This window comes from Mus caroli, unplaced genomic scaffold (genome assembly GCF_978045245.1).
Source record: "Mus caroli unplaced genomic scaffold, Mus_caroli_1 scaffold_1, whole genome shotgun sequence".
NCBI classification, from domain to species: domain Eukaryota; kingdom Metazoa; phylum Chordata; class Mammalia; order Rodentia; family Muridae; genus Mus; species Mus caroli.
Genome location: NW_028227256.1, coordinates 79,485,112 through 79,506,581, shown reverse-complemented (window position 1 = coordinate 79,506,581; position 21,470 = coordinate 79,485,112). Strand labels below are relative to the sequence as shown.

At 43.5% G+C, this 21,470-nt stretch overlaps 1 protein-coding gene across 1 annotated transcript in view; it reads left to right on the top strand.

Moving 5' to 3' along the window:
- Col4a4 (collagen type IV alpha 4 chain) overlaps positions 1–21,268 on the top strand; it is a 143,814-nt gene extending 122,546 nt beyond the window's left edge. Inside the window, exons 44-48 of the mRNA XM_085838845.1 lie at positions 7,526–7,651; positions 12,760–12,876; positions 13,737–13,925; positions 15,625–15,911; positions 16,293–21,268. Of these exons, the coding sequence (XP_085694971.1) occupies positions 7,526–7,651; positions 12,760–12,876; positions 13,737–13,925; positions 15,625–15,911; positions 16,293–16,556 (983 nt within the window). The 3' untranslated portion in view covers positions 16,557–21,268. The remainder of the gene's footprint in view (positions 1–7,525; positions 7,652–12,759; positions 12,877–13,736; positions 13,926–15,624; positions 15,912–16,292) is intronic.
- Positions 21,269–21,470: the final 202 nt, after the last annotated feature.

Here is a 21,470-nt window from a genome sequence, read left to right as displayed (position 1 = left end):
AGAAGCTGCTTATGGGAAGGATCCCTGGATACGGCAGTCTCTAAATGGTCCATCCTTTCATCTCAGCTACGAACTTTGTCTCGGTAACTCCTTCCCTGGGTGTTTTGTTCCCAATTCTAGGAAGGGGCACAGTGTCCACACTTTGGTCTTCATTCTTCTTGAGTTTCATGCGTTTAGTAAATTGTATCTTATATCTTGGGTATCCTAAGTTTTGGGCTAATTACCACTTATCAGTGAATACATATTGTGTGAGTTCTTTTGTGATTGTGTTACTTCACTCAAGATGATGCCCTCCAGGTCCATCCATTTGGCTAGGAATTTCATAAATTCATTCTTTTTAATAGCTGAGTAGTACTCCATTGTGTAAATGTACCATAATTTCTGTATCCATTCCTCTGTTGAGGGACATCTGGGTTCTTTCCAGCTTCTGGCTATTATAAATAGGGCTGCTATGAACATAGTGGAGCATGTGTCCTTTTTACCAGTTGGGACATCTTCTAGATATATGCCCAGGAGAGGTATTGCTGGATCCTCCGGTAGTACTATGTCCAATTTTCTGAGGAACTGCCAGACTGATTTCCAGAGTGGTTGTACAAGCTTGCAATCCCACCAACAATGGAGGAGTGTTCCTCTTTCTCCACATCCTCGCCAGCATCTGCTGTCACCTGAATTTTTGATCTTAGCCATTCTGACTGGTGTGAGGTGGAATCTCAGGGTTGTTTTGATTTGCATTTCCCTGATGATTAAGGATGTTGAACATTTTTTCAGGTGCTTCTCTGCCATTCGGTATTCCTCAGGTGAGAATTCTTTGTTCAGTTCTGAGCCCCATTTTTTAATGGGGTTATTTGACTTTCTGGAGTCCACCTTCTTGAGTTCTTTATATATATTGGATATTAGTCCCTTATCTGATTTAGGATAGGTGAAGATCCTTTCCCAATCTGTTGGTGGTTTTTTTGTCTTATTGATGGTGTCTTTAGCCTTGCAGAAGCTTTGCAGTTTCATGAGGTCCCACTTGTCAATTCTCGATCTTACAGCACAAGCCATTACTGTTCTATTCAAGAATTTTTCCCCTGTGCCCATATCTTCAAGGCTTTTCCCCACTTTCTCCTCTATAAGTTTCAGTGTCTCTGGTTTTATGTGAAGTTCCTGGATCCACTTAGACTTGACCTTAGTACAAGGAGATAGGAATGGATCGATTCGCATTCTTCTACATGTTAACAACCAGTTGTGCCAGCACCATTTGTTGAAAATGCTGTCTTTCTTCCACTGGATGTTTTTAGCTCCCTTGTCGAAGATCAAGTGACCGTAGGTGTGTGGGTTCATTTCTGGGTCTTCAATTCTATTCCATTGGTCTATTTGTCTGTCACTATACCAGTACCATGCAGTTTTTATCACAATTGCTCTGTAGTAGAGCTTTAGGTCCGGCATGGTGATTCCACCAGAGGTTCTTTTATCCTTGAGAAGAGTTTTTGCTATCCTAGGTTTTTTGTTATTCCAGATGAATTTGCAGATTGCACTTTCTAATTCGTTGAAGAATTGAGTTGGAATTTTGATGGGGATTGCATTGAATCTGTAGATTGCTTTTGGCAAGATAGCCATTTTTACAATGTTGATCCTGCCAATCCATGAGCATGGGAGATCTTTCCATCTTCTGAGATCTTCTATAATTTCTTTCTTCAGAGACTTGAAGTTTTTATTATACAGATCTTTCACTTCCTTAGTTAGAGTCACGCCAAGATATTTTATATTATTTGTGACTATTGAGAAGGGTGTTGTTTCCCTAATTTCTTTCTCAGCCTGTTTATTCTTTGTGTAGAGAAAGGCCATTGATTTGTTTGAGTTAATTTTATATCCAGCTACTTCACCGAAGCTGTTTATCAGGCTTAGGAGTTCTCTGGTGGAATTTTTAGGGTCACTTATATATACTATCATATCATCTGCAAAAAGTGATATTTTGACTTCATCTTTTCCAATTTGTATCCCTTTGATCTCCTTTTGTTGTGGAATTGCTCTGGCTAGGACTTCAAGTACAATGTTGAATAGGTATGGAGAAAGTGGACAGCCTTGTCTAGTCTCTGATTTTAGAGGGATTGCTTCAAGCTTCTGACCATTTACTTTGATGTTGGCTACTGGTTTGCTGTAGATTGCTTTTATCATGTTTAGGTATGGGCCTTGAATTCCTGATCTTTCCAAGACTTTTATCATGAATGGGTGTTGGATCTTGTCAAATGCTTTTTCCGCATCTAAGGAGATGACCATGTGGTTTTTGTCTTTGAGTTTGTTTATATACTGGATTACGTTGATGGATTTCCGTATATTGAACCATCCCTGCATCCCTGGGATGAAACCTACTTGGTCAGGATGGATGATTGTTTTGATGTGTTCTTGGATTCGGTTAGCAAGAACTTTATTGAGGATTTTTGCATCAATATTCATAAGGGATATTGGTCTGAAGTTTTCTATCTTTGTTGGGTCTTTTTGTGGTTTAGGTATCAGAGTAATTGTGGCTTCATAGAATGAGTTGGGTAGAGTACCTTCTGTTTCTATTTTGTGGAATAGTTTGTGAAGAACTGGGATTAGATCTTCTTTGAAGGTCTGATAGAACTCTGCACTAAACCCATCTGGTCCTGGGGTTTTTTTAGTTGGGAGACTATTAATGACTGCTTCTATTTCTTTGGGGGATATTGGGCTGTTTAGATCATTAACCTGATTTTGATTCAACTTTGGTACCTGGTGTCTAGGAACTTCTCCATTTCATCCAGGTTCTCCAGTTTTGTTGAGTATAGCCTTTGGTAGAAGGATCTGATGGTGTTTTGGATGTCTTCAGGATCTGTTGTTATGTCTCCTTTTTCATTTCTGATTTTGTTAATTAGGATACTTTCCCTGTGCCCTCTAGTGAGTCTGGCTAAGGGTTTATCTATCTTGTTGATTTTCTCAAAGAACCAGCTCCTTGATTGGTTGATTCTTTGAATAGTTCTTCTTGTTTCCACTTGGTTGATTTCACCCCTGAGTTTGATTATTTCCTGCCATTTACTCCTCTTGGGTGAATTTGCTTCCTTTTGTTCTAGTGCTTTTAGGTATGTTGTCAAGCTGCTAATGTGTGCTCTCTCTAGTTTCCTTTTGGAGGCACTCAGAGCTATGAGTTTTCCTCTTAGAAATGCTTTCATTGCGTCCCATAAGTTTGGGTATGTTGTGGCTTCATTTTCATTGAACTCTAAAAAGTCCTTAATTTCTTTCTTTATTCCTTCCTTGACCAAGGTATCATTGAGAAGAGTGTTGTTCAGTTTCCACGTGAAGGTTGGCTTTCTATTATTTATTTTGTTATTGAAGATCAGCCTTAGTCCATGGTGATCTGATAGGATGCATGGGACAATTTCAATATTTTTGTATCTGTTGAGGCCTGTTTTGTGACCAATTATGTGGTCAATTTTGGAGAAGGTACCATGAGGTGCTGAAAAGAAAGTATATCCTTTTGTTTTAGGATAGAATGTTCTGTAGCTATCTGCCAGATCCATTTGATTCATAATTTCTGTTAGTTTCACTGTGTCCCTGTTTAGTTTCTGTTTCCATGATCTGTCCATTGGTGAAAGTGGTGTGTTGAAGTCTCCCACTATTATTGTATGAGGTGCAATGTGTGCTTTGAGATTTACTAAAGTTTCTTTAATGAATGTGGCTGCCTTTGTATTTGGAGCATAGATATTCAGAATTGATAGTTCCTTTTGGAGGATTTTACCTTTGATGAGTATGAAGTGTCCCTCCCTGTCTTTTTTAATGACTTTGGGTTGGAAGTCAATCTTATGAGATATTAGAATGGCTACTCCAGCTTGTTTCTTCCTACCATTTGCTTGGAAAATTGTTTTCCAGCCTTTCATTCTGAGGTAGTTTCTATCTTTTTCTCTGAGATGAGTTTCCTGTAAGCAGCAAAATGTTGGGTCTTGTTTGTGTAGCCAGTTTGTTAGTCTATGTCTTTTTATCGGGGAGTTGAGTCCATTGATATTAAGAGATATTAAGGAAAAGTAATTGTTGTTTCCTGTTACTTTTGTTGTTGAAGTTGGCATTCTGTTCTTGTGGCTGTCTTCTTTTAGGTTTGTTGAGGGATTACCTTCTTGTTGTTTCTAGGGCGTGGTTCCTGTCCTTGTATTGGTTTTTTTCTGTTATTATCCTTTGAAGGGCTGGATTTGTGGAGAGATAATGTGTGAATTTGGTTTTGTCGTGGAATACTTTGGTTTCTCCACCTATGTTAATTGAGAGTTTGGCTGGGTATAGTAGCCTGGGCTGGAGTTTGTGTTCTTTTAGTGTCTGTATAACATCTGTCCAGGATCTTCTGGCTTTCATAGTCTCTGGTGAGAAATCTGGTGTAATTCTGATAGGCTTGCCTTTATATGTTACTTGGCCTTTTTCTCTTACTGCTTTTAGTATTCTGTCTTTATTTAGAGCATTTGTTGTTCTGATTATTATGTGTCGGGAGGTATTTCTTTTCTGGTCCAGTCTATTTGGAACTCTGTAGGCTTCTTGTATGTTCGTGGGCATCTCTTTCTTTAGATTTGGGAAGTTTTCTTCTATAATTTTGTTGAAGATGTTTGCTGGTCCTTTGAGTTGAAAATCTTCATTCACATCCACTACTATTCTCTGTAGGTTTGGTCTTCTCATTGTGTCCTGTATTTCTTGGATGTTTTGAGTTAGGATCTTTTTGCATTTTACATTTTCCTTGATTGTTGTGCCGATGTTCTCTATGGAATCTTGTGCACCTGAGATTCTCTCTTCCATCTCTTGTATTCTGTTGCTGATGCTGGTATCTATGGTTCCAGATTTCTTTCCTAGGGTTTCTATCTCCAGTGTTGCCTCATTTTGGGTTTTCTTTATTGTGTCTACTTCCCTTTTTAGGTCTAGTATGGTTTTGTTCAATTCCATCATCTGTTTGGATGTGTTTTCCTGTTTTTCTGTAAGGACTTCTACCTGTTTGATTATGTTATCCTGTTTTTCTTTAAGGATTTGTAACTCTTTAGCAGTGTTCTCCTGCAATTCTTTAAGGGATTTTTGTGCTTCCTCTTTACTGTCTTCTACCTGTTTACCAGTGTTCCTTTGTATTTCTTTAAGTGTGTTATTAAAGTCCTTCTTGAAGTCCTCTACCATCATCAGGAGATATGCTTTTAGATCCGTGTCTAGCTTTTCCGGTGTGTTGGGGTGCCCTGGACTGGGCGAAGTGGGAGTGCTGGGTTCTGATGATGGTAAGTGGTCTTGGTTTCTGTTAGTAAGGTTATTACGTTTACCTTTCGCCATCTGGTAATCTCTGGGGTTAGTTGTTGTCGTTGTCACTGTTTAAAGATTGGAGCAGAAGCTGTTTTCCACTCACCAGCAGTCTCAAAATCCTGTGGCGGTGGTCGTGGGTAGCTGGCGGGTGTCAGCAGACCCTGCGCTCTAGCTACCCCGTGCTGGTCCGGCCGGAAGAGGCCTGTGGTCCTACTCAGGCCGGTTTTCTGCTTCCCTAACTAATGCAGTCTCAGGTCCTGCACGCAATTGGATTGGAGCAGAAGCTGTGTTCCACTCACCAGAAGTCTTAAGATCCTGTGGCGGGTGTTGTGGGTAGCTGGCGAGTGTCAGCCGATCCTGCACCCTAGCTACCCCAGTGCTGGTCCGGCCGGAAGAGAGGCAAAGTCAAGTTTTATGTTAAGCTGGACATACTGTGAAAAGTTCTCTGGGTCCATGTTGCTTATAGTTTCATGCCATATTTTATGAAAGGTTAAATCTCAATCCTCTTACAGACTTCAGGTCCATTCTATAAAGGCACAGGAAGTATTGTGTGAGTTGGTACTCTGTGGTCATGGCCAGAGTTACTCAGATTTTCCCTTCTTCTTCATTATTGCTATTTAAAATTATTAAGCACGTTTGCATGAACTTCAAGAAAACTGTAACTAACCAAATGGTGAGTTCATAAACATTTCTTTCCTTAGAATATATGACACACATGAGTTCTTTGCCTGTGGATGTAGCTCAATGGTAGAGCATATGAGTATCCCTGGGTCCCAGGAACATCACACACACACACACACACACACACACACACACACACACACACACACATACACACACATACACACACACATACACACACAGACACACATACACACACATACAACACACACAAACTCATGGGGTGGGGTGGGGTGGGGTTGGGGTGGTGGACAGAGACAGAGACACAGAGAAATAGAGACAGAGGGAGACACACAGAGAGATAGAGAGGGAGTTTAAGGCAGTATGATAGAAGGATAAGCTAGTAAGGAAACGATGTTTTAAATCAGAGCCTTCTGATTATAATCTGGACTCTGAAGTGTTCGGGCTGTGTAACTATAAATATATAACGTATCCCTGGGGTTTTCTTACCTCTGATCATTTGAAAACATAGCACATGGTATAGTTGTCTAGTGCATGGAGTGATAAAGCCCTTAGCACAGATCCTGATACAACCAACGCTTTCAACATCTCTTTGCAGTTCTCAGTGCTGGCTCAGTGCTGTTTGTGGCCTCTATGGGATGTTTCAGGGTGAATGACTGAAGCTTATGGAAGCAGACTGTCTTGATGTAAATATAAGCAGTATTTTAAGAGTGTCAGCCCCTCTGTGCGGGGTTCTCAAGTTCAGATAGCTTGGTCAACACTACTCACCTCACTTGGGAATGTTCTACAAATACACATGTAGATCCCACTTCAGACCTCCTGATTCAGAAACTGTTTTCTAACCAATTGGCTGAGGATTCTAATGAGCTGGAGTCAGAACTCAGCTCCATAAGGGTGCCTTCTCAGCTCTGGATGACTCTGGAACTCCCTGAAGAATCAAAATCATTCTAATAAGCCTCGGGTTTCACCTCAGAAATTCCCAGGGGTCCCATCAGCCAAACATTTGAAAAGTCCCTTGTAGCTAGCTTTATCAAGTCCATTGTTGAGGTCACTATCAAGACTAGCAAGGACCACAGTATTCTGTGGGGTGGGAGCACAGGTAACAGGTCTGTCTTTGTGACCCTTGTAGATCATTCCAACGTTGACTGAAGATAGAAAACTCACTGCATGAGAGCCTCTGGCCATCTTGAATTATATAGGGGTAACCGATCCTAGGCAATCCACGTGGCTTTAGTATAATGAAGAACACCCTAAGCTGAGGACCCTGGGTTCCTCTTGCAGTGACAACCGTGGCTAGCTCACTAGTAAAAAAATGGCACAAAGGGTGAAAATCTCTTGAAGGTCATTCAAGCATTGTTACCTCAGCCAAGAGCCAGTAATCTCTACTTCTGCTTTTTGCTGGGCCATCCATCCCTCATTCCAGTTGTCACTCAGTCACTTACTCCACAAAGGCTTTCTAGAAGATTTGTGTGCGTCCCTGCAGGGAGCAAGGCAAGTTCCCACCACTGCAGAACTTACACTGGACAGTTGAAGATTTGTGTTAAGATTTTAGCACTAAGTCAGGAATCCATCTTTTACCAGAGAGTGTAGAGGGAGCTGTGGACCCATTATACAACAGTGATTCCAATTGCAGGTGAACCTGGGCCTCCTGCAGACGTGGATTCCTGTCCTCGAATCCCAGGACTTCCTGGAGTGCCAGGTCCCAGAGGACCAGAAGGAGCTATGGGGGACCCTGGACAGAGAGGCCTGCCTGGACCAGGTATGAGCTTCTCTGAGTTCACTGTCAAAATGAAAATCTAGATGTTTTATGATGTTGTTCTTCAAGAGGAATGTAAGTAGCTCATGATAGCAAATCTGTGAAAACTTCCTCCTTTGTGTGTGTGTGTGTGTGTGTGTGTGTGTAAACACAAAAGAAATTGGACTCACAACCCACACATCCTTTCCTATTCTTCTGTTGAACTATTGAAATCTTTTATATTTGGCCAGCTTATGGAGGGTGTTCTTGGCAACCCCAGGAGTAGGTGTCCTGTTCTCATTAACTGCTGGCTTGGTTTTGAACAACAACAACAACAAATAAAAATAAAAACCCAGCCAACCAAGCAAACAAGAGCAATGGAATTGGGAGCTGGGGGAACAGAAACAGCTTGAGAGAAAAGGAAAGGAGCCGCTCAGAAGATGGAAAGAAAACACGGAGTGTTTCTATGTGTTGGCAATGGGGGCATTATTCCTGGAACTGAGCTGATGAGCGCTACTCGGTCATTATCGGGGTAGGAGGACCTTTGTTAGCACACAAACCAAACCATCCTGGCAAAAAGTCTTCGGCATGGAGTTTATTTTCTTCTTGCACATCCTGCCCACATTGGGTAATTTTATGCTGAGCTAGGGAGCCCTGGGCATCTGGAAAGCACAGACCTCTTCAGACCAGTGGCAGTGGCCGAGCTCAGCATCTGTGTGCAGAGTACCAGAAGGGAGGCTTGGGGTCAGCACTTCTCTTCTTTCCTCCACTGCCTGGCTGTGATATGGTTCTTTTCAGTGTGGTGCCAAAGGCTGTGGAAGTGGAATGGAATTTTGTATCACTTGTTTTCTTCCTGCCCTAGAGACCAGAGCAGCCTGGGAGCACAGGCTTCTCATTGCTCACTGTTGGATCTCCACAGGGTTCGGGGTCATGGGAGGTGTCTGCTAAATGCTTGATGAAGAAATATACAATGCCCTGAGTGCCCACTGCAGCGTAGAGCAGCCTTTCTCAGTCGAGTGCTGTTGACCTGGGGTCCAAATAATCTGCTCAGTGAAGGGCCACTCATTCTGGGGAGTTGAGTAGCATCCCTGGTCTCTCCTGGTGTTGAGTATTGGATCCTTAACTTTGTGACAACCAAGAACATCTGGCTTCCAGATGTTATCAAATGTGCCCTGGGAAACAGAAACACCTAAGGCTGAGAACTGTTTGTGGAAGGATAAGAGGTTATCAGAAATCTAAGAAGTTTAACACACACACACACACACACACACACACACACACACACCAAAACCCAAAACCTTATTGTAGGACTAGGGAGATGACTCAGTTACTAAGGATCTGTGCCATCCCAATCTCTCTCTCAATCTATCTCTCCCTCCATCTCTCCCCACCTACCTACCCCTCCCTCCCTCCCTCCCTCCTCTCTCTCTCTTTCTTCTTTCTTTCTTTCTTTCTTTCTTTCTTTCTTTCTTTCTTTCTTTCTTTCTTTCTTTCTTCTTTCTTCCTTCCTTCCTTCCTTCTTTCTTTCCTTCTTTCCTTCTTTCTTTCTTTCTTTCTTTCTTTCTTTCTTTCTTTCTTTCTTTCTTTTTCTTTCTCTCTCTCTCTTTCCCTCTTTCTCTCTTTCTTTCCTTCTTTCTCCTCTCTCTCTCTCTCTCTCTCTCTCTCTCTCTCTCAACTTCCTTTCTGTTATTTTTCTATGTTTGTTTGTTGGTTTGTTTGTTTTTGAGGTAGAGTTTCTTTGTATAGCCCTGGCTATCCTGGAACTTGCTTTGTAGACCTGGCTGGCCTTGAACTCACAGAGAGATTCCTGCCTCTGCCTCCTAAGGCGTGTGTCACCACCGGGCTTGGAAAGCACTCTCTGCATAAGCATGGGGAGCTGAGATATATCCCCCAGAACCCATATAAAAGAGCTGAGTGCAGCAGCCAGTGTGCTCAGAACACAGGGCTGGGCAGCCAGATCCAGTTAGGAGCCCAGGGACTTGCTGGGTAGTCAGTCTCGAAAGACAGTGAGCTTCAGGTTCTGTGAGAGACCCTGTCTACAAACCAAGCAGAGGGTGACTGGAAGGAAGATGACTGTCAAGAAAGATTTCAACTTCTGGTCTCTGCCTAAATGCATACTTGTGTACAATGATACACATAAGCAGATGAACACACACATCCAAACAACAACAAAAACAACAACAAACTTATTAAAGGTGTTTAAACATAAAGAAAAACAAATTAAACACAGCCTACAAAGGCACAGCTGGCTGGCTGGCTGCCCACCCTTATTTCTGCACGTTTTTAAAAGAGTCTATCCTACCCCCCTGTTTTTGCAAACTGGTGGTCTTAGCATGACATCAGTTCTGTGTCATTACATATTTTCCAACAGTATCGTCTGTGGTGTGGCGGCTGCAGAGTATTGCATTATTTGATCGTGCCATAACTCATTTAACCACCACTTTTATGAACTATTTATCGACTGCTTTGGTGCCAGCACTCTGCAAGGAATAAATGAATCCAGCAAGGCTCTGCACTTGGAGCAGCAGGCCAAGGAAAAGAGAAGGTCCTGACAACAGCCCCGAAGTCCTGAAGGTTAGCTTGGTCAACGGAACTTATCCAGAAATAGGAGAGAGCCTAGGATTTCAAGCCTTTTGGAACTTCAGAATCCCTCCCTTTACTCACCCCCCCCCCCACCGGAGAGCATTTAAAAAATACATATTACTGGTCCCAGCCTAGACTTTCTGGCTTCTCAAGTGTGGACTGGGCTGTGAGGTTCATTTTTCTTAAGAAAATTGCTGCTGCTGTTCTGGGACCACCTTAAATGCTTTTAAGGTGGTCTTACTTTTTCACTCTGATCAGCAGCTCTTAAAGCATGTCTGCCTGGGTGATGGACGTTTCATACTTTAGCATCCATGATTATATCAGAGGGGAAGTACGGTGGCTAGGAAGGGACACTCTGAAACGACTGCATGCACTCTGCTCGGGTTCTCAGTCTCCTCACCTCAGAGACTTGTATGTTAACTGCCATTGATGACATCACAAAGCAACAGAATGAGCAGTAATCTCTTTGCTATCGTTATTGCAGGTATTGGTTCCTTACTGTAAGTTCCTTGGGTACCATTTATGGTGTTAAGAGTTGGCAGAAAGAGGCTGGAGAGATGACCCAAGGGTTAAGCGCTTGCTTGCTAGGAGGCAGAGGCAGATCTCTAAGCCAGCATGGTCTACCGAGCAAGTTCCAGGGGAGAAAGGGCCATACAGAGAAACGCTGTCTCAATTAAAAAAAAAAAAAAGCAAGCAAACAAACAAACAGAGTTATAAGGACCAGAGTTCATATCCCAGCACCACCCATATTGGGCAGCTCAAAAACACCTGTAACTCCATCTTTGAAAAATTCATCTTGAGGACTCCATATGCTAGTTACTAGAGCAAGAGTACAAAACCCAGGCAGAGCCTATACTGGAGCTGCAGAGGGAAATGCTCTAAAGGGACAGGTTTTAGTGCCACCCAGGATAGGAAGTGATGTCTGCCATCCCTGATGTTGCTTGCTTGCCAAGCCCAGGCCCTGCAGCCTTCTTCAGGGCAGGGCTGATGCTCAGATGGAACAGAATTTGGACAGTGTCTTTGGACAGTCCCTTTATTTTCTAGGATCAGCTCTGTCATCAGCAAAGTGACTTCACATTCCATTGCCTTTGGCTGCAGGGCTGGTGTCAAGCTATGTTTCTGTTTGCTCTGGCAGCCATAGCAAATGAACAGAGCAAGAGCTATACAAACACCTCATCCCTTGGCTCTGGAGGGAAGTCTCAGATTAAGGCAGCCATGGGATTGATTGGTTTCTTTGGAGAGTCCTTTGCCCTCGGTGCCTTTTCTCTTTTCCTATAGAGATTCCAGCCAGGTTGGGTTTGCCTGCCCTAAGGACCTTGAGATGCCTTTAGCATACCTTTAAAGATATTGTTGCCAAATACAGACATTCTAAGCCACTGCGGGTAGGAATTCAATATGAATTTGGAGGAAGGGTGGTACACACCAGCCAGTGTTCAGTTTATTCAAGGAAGGAGTTTAACAAGTAGCATCTAGAAACATGGAGAGGGCAAATTAGTCAGCTAAGTGGGTCTAATGGTATAAACGGCCAGACATGGGTGCTACCATGACCCCATAGAAACTTCAGTTAAGGAACAAGAGGAAGAAAAAGGATGCCAAGCAGTTAAAATACTCTGCAGGACTAGTGAGGCTGTGCCAAGATCCATAAGGATGTATCTGAGCCTTGTCAAGGGTGGGGGCAGGGGGCTGATGGACACCACCTCTGTCCTTGCTGCTAGCCAGGTTAGTCCATGTGACACCACCTCTGTCCTTGCTGCCAGCCAGGTTAGTCCATGTGTGCTCGCCATGCCTGCTGAAGTTTCTCTCTCCCTCCTGGAGTAAGTGCAGCCTGGGCCATATGTGGCTGCTATGAAGACTCAGTTGATAACTTTTATGAAGGGGTTGGTTAGCTTGAAATGACTACATCATAAACCCTTGATAACAATCCATTCTTGGAAACCAATCCTAAGCCAGGCAGTGGTGGCACACACCTTTAATCCCAGCATTTGGGAGTCAGAGGCAGGTGGATCTCTGAGTCCAAGGCCAGCCTGGTCTACAGAGCAAGTTCTGGGACAGCCAGGGGTACAGAGAGAGTCCATCTTAAAAGAAAAAACAAAAAACAAAAAACAAAAACCCAACAGTAGCAGACACTACCAACAAAATGAATCCTAATAAATTTAACTCACTCCTCTACTCATCATGAAAGAATATTTGAACATAAAGGCATTACATGTTCAATGTTTTCTAAAAGCAAAAAAACCAAAAGCCAACCAACCAACCATCCAACCAATATTGAAGAAAATGGGACAAGCTCCCTCTCAACCCTCCCTGGTCTAGAGCTACAGAGATGATCTAACCCTTTACTAGACCATGTCATAATCTAGGTCAATTTGTTGTACTTCTCAGGACCTCCATTGCCCCAGTTGCTTGGTGGAGGTCATAAGCCAATGCCATGTACTTGTGTAAACCAAATGAGTAGATCCAATGTCATCAAAGAGGGGGGAGGCTCAGAGTCAGCTCATAGGATGCATAGGCAGTAGTTACCACCACCACTATCATGAACTTTCATGCAGGGTGCAAAGGAGAGCCAGGACCGGATGGCAGAAGGGGCCAGGATGGCATCCCTGGATCTCCCGGGCCTCCTGGACGCAAAGGTGACACTGGAGAGGCAGGGTGTCCTGGAGCACCAGGTAAAAGTTCCCTTTCTTCTCTTTCCTCTGTCACTGCCGTCTGTGCTGTCAGCAGCATCTAATATGGATGTACACACAGCTTTACCTTGAATACCAGCTCTGCAAGTATCGGGAAAGCTTTTCACATTTCTTATCTTTTGCTAAGAAATCCCATTCACCCAGGAGATGTTTTTATCCTTAGTAACTGTGGGGGAGGGGCTTCTAAGACACCTCTTCTTCATATGGAGGTGAAAAATCTCAGACTGCTTTAAGCCTCTCTGATGAGCCCATTTGCATCTACCCTGCACACTTCCACCCATGTGCTTAGTGTGTATGCGTGTGTGCACATGTATGAGTGTGGTGGCTCTTCGGCAGTTGCTCTCCACCTGGTTTTTCATCCTAGATTTCTTACTGAGTCTGGAGATTGCCAACTGGCAAGGCTGTCCCAGCAAGGAGCTGCAAGCATCCTCCTGTCTCCATGCCGCCAACACTGAGTTCTGGATGCAGTGGGCTTTATTGGAGTTCCTGGGGATCTGGACTCCTTGTTTTACCAAAAGCGATACCAGCCCTATGCGGGCCATTGGTATACTGCATCATTTAGGGAAACTGTCAGGGAATGGAGACTACATGTTTAATTCAGAAGCAATTAAAAAAAATATTTTTCAGTTCTCAGTTGCGTGATCAGCCTTGCAGAAGCACAAAGGCTTTGCTAGAGGGGTTATATTTTTGTGTACTATAGACAGACTAGGGTGCCAGTCTGGAGGGGTAGGCTGTGTCCTGCTCCCCTCTCTTTCCTGATGTTGAGTATGATGCTGAAACAGAGATATTCGAAAATGCCTATTAAATGTGGGCTTCCCCCGTCCCGTTTTATCTTTCTCTAGGCCCTCCTGGTCCAACTGGTGATCCTGGGCCCAAGGGGTTTGGCCCTGGATCCCTCAGTGGCTTCCTCCTGGTTCTCCACAGTCAGACAGACCAGGAACCGGCCTGCCCCGTGGGCATGCCTCGGCTTTGGACAGGGTACAGCTTGTTGTACATGGAAGGACAGGAGAAGGCACACAATCAAGATCTTGGTATGGATACCTCAAGAATAAGCTGTCATGTGCTGTAAGGGGTCATTCATGCTCTGGCTCAGAGAAAAAAACCTAGGAGTCAACCTTGACACTTTAATCAACTTCTTAATACTAATCTTCCACAGCTTTATTACCAAAAAAGGAAAAACTGAAAGAAGATCAAGCCTGCTATGCTAATTCTCATGACCCTGTTAGATGCCACAGAGGCTCATTCTGGTGCCTATTTAATCCTGTTGTTTTGTTGTTGATGTTGTGGTGGTGTTGGTTGTTTTGCTTGTTTGTTTTGCTTCGTTTTGCTTGTTTTGCTTCGTTTTGTTTTGTTTTGTTTTGAGACATGGTTTCACTAGGTAGCCCTGGCTGACCTGAAACTGTGTAGAATAGGCTGGCCTCAAACTCACAGAAGCCTGCCTGTTTCTGCTTCCTAAGAGCTGAAATTAAAGGCGTGGGATACCACAAGCATGAGCCTTGATTGTGTTTTTTTTTTTTTTTTTTTTTTTGTATTTGTTTTTAGTAGTCTTCTGCAATGGGATAGATGTAACTTCGCTATAGAATTCGATTTTTAATGTTACTAAATGTAAATTCTTTAATTGGGCATGTTGAGTCCCCATGATAAGGTATGGACTAGCTGAAGGCAGAACTTGTTGGGCTATGCTACAGCACTGGCAAGCATTGACTCTTAACCCTGTTCTGTTTTGTTTGGGATCACCAGACTAAGCACCAGTCCTCTGTGCTCCTTCCCATCTTTCAACAGCAGATTTGTAAGCTGCAGGACTTGATGTCAAGGCGTATAATTACAGTGACAGGGATGGTGGACACAGGGAGTGTGTCAGCCAATGGGTCAGTTGATAGTTAGGTGGGTCTCACTGCCTTCACCAGGCTGGTTCCTAGCTAGTAAGAGGATGACGATGTGGCAGCCTGATGACTGACAGATGTTCAGACACCCATCTTTATTTTCTGCTTGGTACTGCCACCACACTACCTGGCTTGGATGCCTAGATTCCTTCAGGATGGGGTGGGGGTGGGTGGAGAGAAGAAGAAATATTTATCTTGAACCTGCTTTCTCTCTCCTCCTAATATCGGGTACTTTCCTTGCCCTGGTTGGGCTGTAACATCTATCTAAAAGTTCTGTAGAACTCCCCTAGGTAAAATCAAAGCCCCTTGACAAGACTGCCAAAGCCCACATTCTGTGGTCTGAATTCTCTCCAGATACCAAGAGACGAAGTCACACATATGCACTCTCCCTGGCTCCCACAAGCCACCACTGAGCTCTAAGCTGATGCTCTGTGTTCTCTGGCTCTCTCCATCTCAGCATCCTCTTCGAATGGTCACCACCATCTCCAAATCTGGTTCCATCATTTTCATCTTTGGTATCCTGGTTTAGAATAGAGTCTAGTCATCCTTATGGGAGTTTTGGGCAACCCTCACCTCTCATCCACAGGGATTCTCTGTCTCGTCTGTGACCATCTGTTTGCTCATTTGTACTGAGAAGACAAATGTATCTGTGGTCATCTCTAGCCCTTGGTGGGTTGTTGGGCTCCAGGGAGAGGAATGAATGATGGAGGCTCGTCTACAGATCAGGGAGGTGGCCAAAGCAGCAGTCGGCTCAGGCATGGTTCTCCATAGGCATCTGTAAAATGCCACATGTGTCTACTTGCATTCAACTAGCTGCTCATATACTGTGTTTCTTCTTCTCTCCAAGGTTTGGCAGGCTCTTGTCTTCCTGTGTTTAGCACTCTGCCCTTTGCCTACTGCAACATCCACCAAGTGTGCCACTATGCCCAGAGAAATGACAGGTCCTACTGGCTGTCCAGTGCAGCTCCTCTTCCTATGATGCCACTCTCAGAGGAAGAGATCCGCCCTTACATCAGCCGCTGTGCGGTGTGTGAGGCCCCAGCACAGGCCGTGGCGGTCCACAGTCAGGACCAATCCATCCCACCGTGTCCACGGACATGGAGGAGCCTCTGGATTGGGTACTCATTTCTGATGGTGAGTCTCCTGCCCTTGAATCTTATTCCTGTCTAGATAGTAGTACTGTGTAGAAACCAGAGGATATGAGGCCATGCAAGCTACTGCAGACTAAGGACTGCTGAGATTTAGAGCCATCATTATTGCTTTTATCTTTTCTCATCAATTATTCTATTGGTAAGTCTGGTAGAAGATGGATTTATTTCAGCCATCAGTGAAATTGGCTCTATTTGGCACGCACACACGACACACTTCCTACTGCTCTTCAGCAGATTGTAAATTGTTCTTTATGGAGTGACTTAAGGAGGAATTTTAGAGTAGAGCCAGACCTGGGCATGCCGCTGGTTCTGTCCTGGTGGTCTTGAGTACCTGAGCCCTAATTCTTTATCCTTGTCTGGGTAGCACACTGGAGCTGGGGACCAAGGAGGCGGGCAGGCGCTGATGTCACCTGGCAGCTGCCTAGAGGACTTCAGAGCTGCACCGTTCCTTGAATGCCAGGGCCGACAGGGAACCTGTCACTTTTTTGCAAACGAGTACAGCTTCTGGCTGACCACCGTGAACCCAGACCTGCAGTTTGCCTCTGGCCCGTCACCAGACACCTTGAAAGAAGTTCAGGCCCAGCGCCGGAAAATCAGCAGGTGCCAGGTTTGCATGAAGCACAGCTAAAGAATTCAAAACATGCCAACATGCCAACCTGCATCAAGGCAGACATCCAGTGGAAGACAAACTTCCTCAACTATGCCAGCAAATTCAGTGGTGCTCTCTCCAGACTACTGCCATGCCTTGTCTCAGCGTGGTTATTCCCAGCCTCCTCTCCTCCTCTCCTCCTCCTCCTCCTCCTCCTCTATGGATCAAGCAAACACTGTACATATGGAGTTGTTTCCCCCCCCCCTTCTCCTTTTATTGAGATGATAGAACAGGCTTTATTTGAACATGTGTTAATTCCCAGAAAAGCAAGCGGATGACAAAGACCAGATTATAAACTCCATTCATTGGTCGATAGAGTCTCAAACAACTGAAGTCAATTATTCTGTAATCCATTGGGCTTCTGGCTAGATTTTATAGGAAAAAATATATATATAAATAGGTCAACAAATGAAGCGACGAAGTAGAGATTTTTCAGTGTTTCAAAATGATTCCCTCTATAATCTTTTTTTTTTAAGCCAGGCACTTTAAATAATTGTAAGACCATGGCCCAAAGAGGTTTTTAAAAAGGAGGAAGAAAAAGAAAACCAACCTTTCTACACTGCCAGCATTAGCAGATCATTTCAAAGCAGAAATGGGTCATTATGCAGGAAGGCCTGCAGTCCTGTATTCCGGAGCCTCGAGATTAGCATAAACACTTCACAGATGAATATAAAACATTATGTTCTCTTCTGCATTTTACAGAGAATGGAAATGCCTACTTTGGCAACCCCTTTGAAAAGTAGCAATTATCGAAAAAATATATTCAATAAGGGATTAGGGGCCTAAAAGCTATTAATGAATATTAAGGTAGTGATTCACAAAAATTGACTCCCCGTCCCAGGGAACTCGCAAACAGACCACTTTTCCCCAGTCGGGGGCCAGCATGTCCTCCTGCTAATGGGACTGAAGCCACATGGGGCTTGCTCAGGCAAGGGAGAGCCTGATGCAAAGCCACTGGCTCTCCTTCCCAGGAGAAACTGTGAGGCTCCTCCTCCAGATGGATAATGGTGACTCACTCTGGAAGTGACAGGGCTATCATTATGCAGAAAATTAAGGGCTGACTTAATTAAACTTAGGTAAGAAGATTCATTTATGTCAGGGTCACCCCACCAGGAAAGCATGGGGCTCTCTTGAACAGAAACAAAGACTATAGCCAATCTGAATTTTGTGTCCCTGTGATTTTTTTTTTTAAATGGGAGCATCTGTCTCTCCAATTTTCAAACATTCTTTATATTGTATTAGCATCATGGCAAGACAGTTGTTTGACACTGGTACTTAGCAGCTCCTGTACACGGGTAGGATCCCTGTCAATTTGCAGTGACTTTTCTGCATACCAAAAGGTCTGCTTGCTATCAAGTTGGGGATGTCTACAAACCACAACTTGAAAGGTTTGCTAGGAAAGATTTTTTTTTTTGAAACTCACCTTCCTCAGCCAAAGTAAAATTGTCATTTTAATGGAAAGGAAGGATTTTTTCCCCCCTGAGAGAGACACTCATGTCAGAGCTCACTTTTCACTGCACTTAAGAATAATTGAAAGAAAAACTCAATTAAAATTTGGTTTCTGAGGCTGCGGAGGCGACTCGGGCTAACAGCACTTACTGCTTTTTCGGAGGAGGATCTGAATTCAGTTCCTGGCACCCAGTAGCTGGCTCCCAGTCACCAGGAACTCCAGTTCCCCTTTCTGGCTCCCAGGGGCCCTTCTGTACCCATGCAAACACCCACCCACAGACATACTCATACACATAGAAACAAAAGTAAATAATGATACTTCTAAAGAGTGTTTGCCTTGCCATCATTTGGCCAGTGATGAATTCCTTCATGCAGAATACATTTAGCATTTTTTTTTATCTCTGTAGGATGTCTATGGGATGGCATTTTAAGATAACTTTCTGGTTAATAACATTTTTATTATGTTTTAAGATAGCATCCCAGTCTATAGTTCAAGTTGGCCTGAAACTTGCTACATAACCTCACATTGGCTTCAATATCCTGGCAATTGCCTGGCATCCCGGAAGTGTTAGAAGCCCAGCCTTTTAAAAAGAAACACGGTTTTCGTTTTGCTTTGAAGACGTTGTCTCTGCTTGGTCTGGAACTTGCTATATAACCAGGGCCAAACATCTCTATTTTAACATAAAATATTTTCTTGATGTAGCAGAAGTTTTCCTATTGACCCATTTGGTTTTAAGTTCAATGCTGTGCATGTTAAATATTTTTTGAGTGTCCATTTCTTCTTTATTTACATTACTCTTACATTTCCAGATTCTACATTTATCATTCTAAACCAGGCCTGAACTTGGCCTGAGAACATGTTCCCGGAAGAGGTGGTTGGGAATAGATGAACTGTTAGAACACACGTGCCTAGCTACATAACAATGTTAAACCCTTCAGCCTTGCTGCTAGAATATTAACATGCTTCAAGTAAGTTATGACTAGTTGAATTAAGAGGGCAATTTAGCTACTCAAGATAGTGAGCATGAAACACTTCAAAGTATAGACCCCACGGTCCTCCTGTGAATAGCACAAGGATTACCGATGTATTTAGAAATGGTCCAGAAGGCAAAACCCTAGGAAAAGCACTCTGGGGACAGAAGAGTGTGTTATCTTAAAAAAGTTATCTTTTCTCTTTCCACCTGGCTGTATAGCAATGTTTTTGGAACAGCCTCACTCAGTGGGGACCACGAACAAAGCTTTGCATATATACTAATCCATGACTGTGCTGGTCTTATCTAAATGTCCTTTTCAAGACCTCCGCCCTTGACTGGCTGGAATGTGCCTAGATCCCTAGTGGGAATTACTTTAGGGCTCCGTACTAGAGCATAGATGGGGTGTTTCATTCTGGCATCTCATTCTTGGTAAGCAGAAGCCACCTGGGATCCAAGCTTCTTGTGGTTGGTTCCCCAGACTGAAACTCACATCCCTGCTTGTGTGGGTTGCTATCCCCTCTCCATGCTTCTTGCTCTCACCCAGATTTCCACCTAGCCTCGTATAGGAGATGTCTCCAGTTTGGAATTCCAGTCATCCTCTAAGTTCCATCCAAGTTAGACTGTTATCTTTTGGCTTAAAATCCTGAATGACTACACTGCCTATGCAGTCCAAGATGACTTCACATGGGGTAAGAGGTCCACTGTGAACTGAGGTTCATTGTCATTCTTGTTAGCATGAGCTGCACACAGCTCTGCAGACACTTGCATACCTTTGTGTCTTTGGCTCCATTTTTGTGCCATCTGTGTCCTCCCTAGGGCCCACTGGTTTGATAGACACACTGGTTTGTCCTAACACAGTGGATTAGTGGCAGGTATATGAACTTCCCAAAGAGACTGGGGGGCTGGCTGTCTCCTCTCTGTTCCGTCTCTAATGTCTCAGGACACTTCTTTCATTCCGTAGGTAAAAACTGAAGCCCCTGTGGGGCAGGGACCATGCTTTGCTGGTGTTTGGGAGCCTATTAGTAGCACATGAATGAGCTATTATTGGCTTGATTATTTCATTCAGTAACAATTTCTTAAGTCTCTGACGTACAGCTCTCCATATAGGATCACACTGGTAAAAGGGTTACCGGCATTAACCTGTTTTACTTCAGAATATCAGAAAGTTAAACATAGCTACACACCCATAATCTCTTAATACAATTATCACCATAATGCCAACCGACAAGCACTGACCCTTCCTCACTGCACAGTCAATTACTTCTCTGGCTACAAGAATAGTGAAAAAAAATGACTTGTGAATGGGGTGGACCCTGATTTTAATCCCCTTTCAACTGCGTTGCCTTAGGTGAGTTCTGTTAAATTGCACTCTTTTATAAGATAGGACATTAACACTCATGTCGAGAATTAAGGTTGGATTATTACCTACCTAGTGCATAGAAGTCACCATTCACTAAGTATGGGCACGTCTCCTATTTAAAATAAGGTGTTTTAATATGAAAATTATTTCCTGCTCCCCCCAATCCCCACAACAAAATGACGTGTTGATTTTCACAGCATATAGATTACTGATTAGAATTATTTATACATAGCCAGTCCTAATGTCTGCTTTATTTCAAGTCACAGAGTTACTGTTCCACACAAAGCATCCCAATCTCCTGCAGGGCCATTATGAGTAAGGCCTGCAGGGGACTAGCAATCCACATTTTAAAAAAAGTCAGCATTCTGCAATGGTCACTGCTACTATCTGCAAGGAACTCTGCGCGGTGCATTTTAAACCAAGACATCTGGCTGCCACGCCCATGTGAAATGCTTGAATTTTATGGTGCTTAAATATTTAATGATTCGTCGGAAAAAATGTGAAGCATGTCCATTTAAATTGCATCCGTGTCTCTAAACCATGGTTTTAAAGTAAAAAATTTTTATCGCGTCACTTTTGCCAAGATGCCCGATCTACTACTAAAGCATAAATATTTGCTTTATTGTCACGTACAATGTGACTGATTATAGATAAAACTCTGTGGCGGCTCCCAAGACTACTGTTGTTGATGAATGTATTTTCTTGTAAGCTAAAGTGGGTTTCCTCTTACATGTGTATGTATGTGTTCTTGTGTATAGACACATTATATGAAGTTGTGTGTATGTATGTATTACGTGTATGTAGGAACAACTCTAAACGGTTGTTCCTCAGGTGCCATTTGAATGAAAAAGAAATAAAAGGAAAGAAAATGACTGCTTATAACGTATGGTGGGAGGAGAAAGCTTATTACAGATTATTATGTGGGAGATCATAGCCAGAGACTGGGACTTCTGGGAGAGACATGGTAGACATGGCCAGACTGAAATGGGTCATGGTGGGAGAAGGGGAGGGCAAGGGAGAGGAGGAGGGCAGGGGCAGCCAGGCGCAGAAGCCAAGAAGCCCAAAGGTACAAAAATAGTGTGTAACCAAAACAGTTGGATTATATAGGGA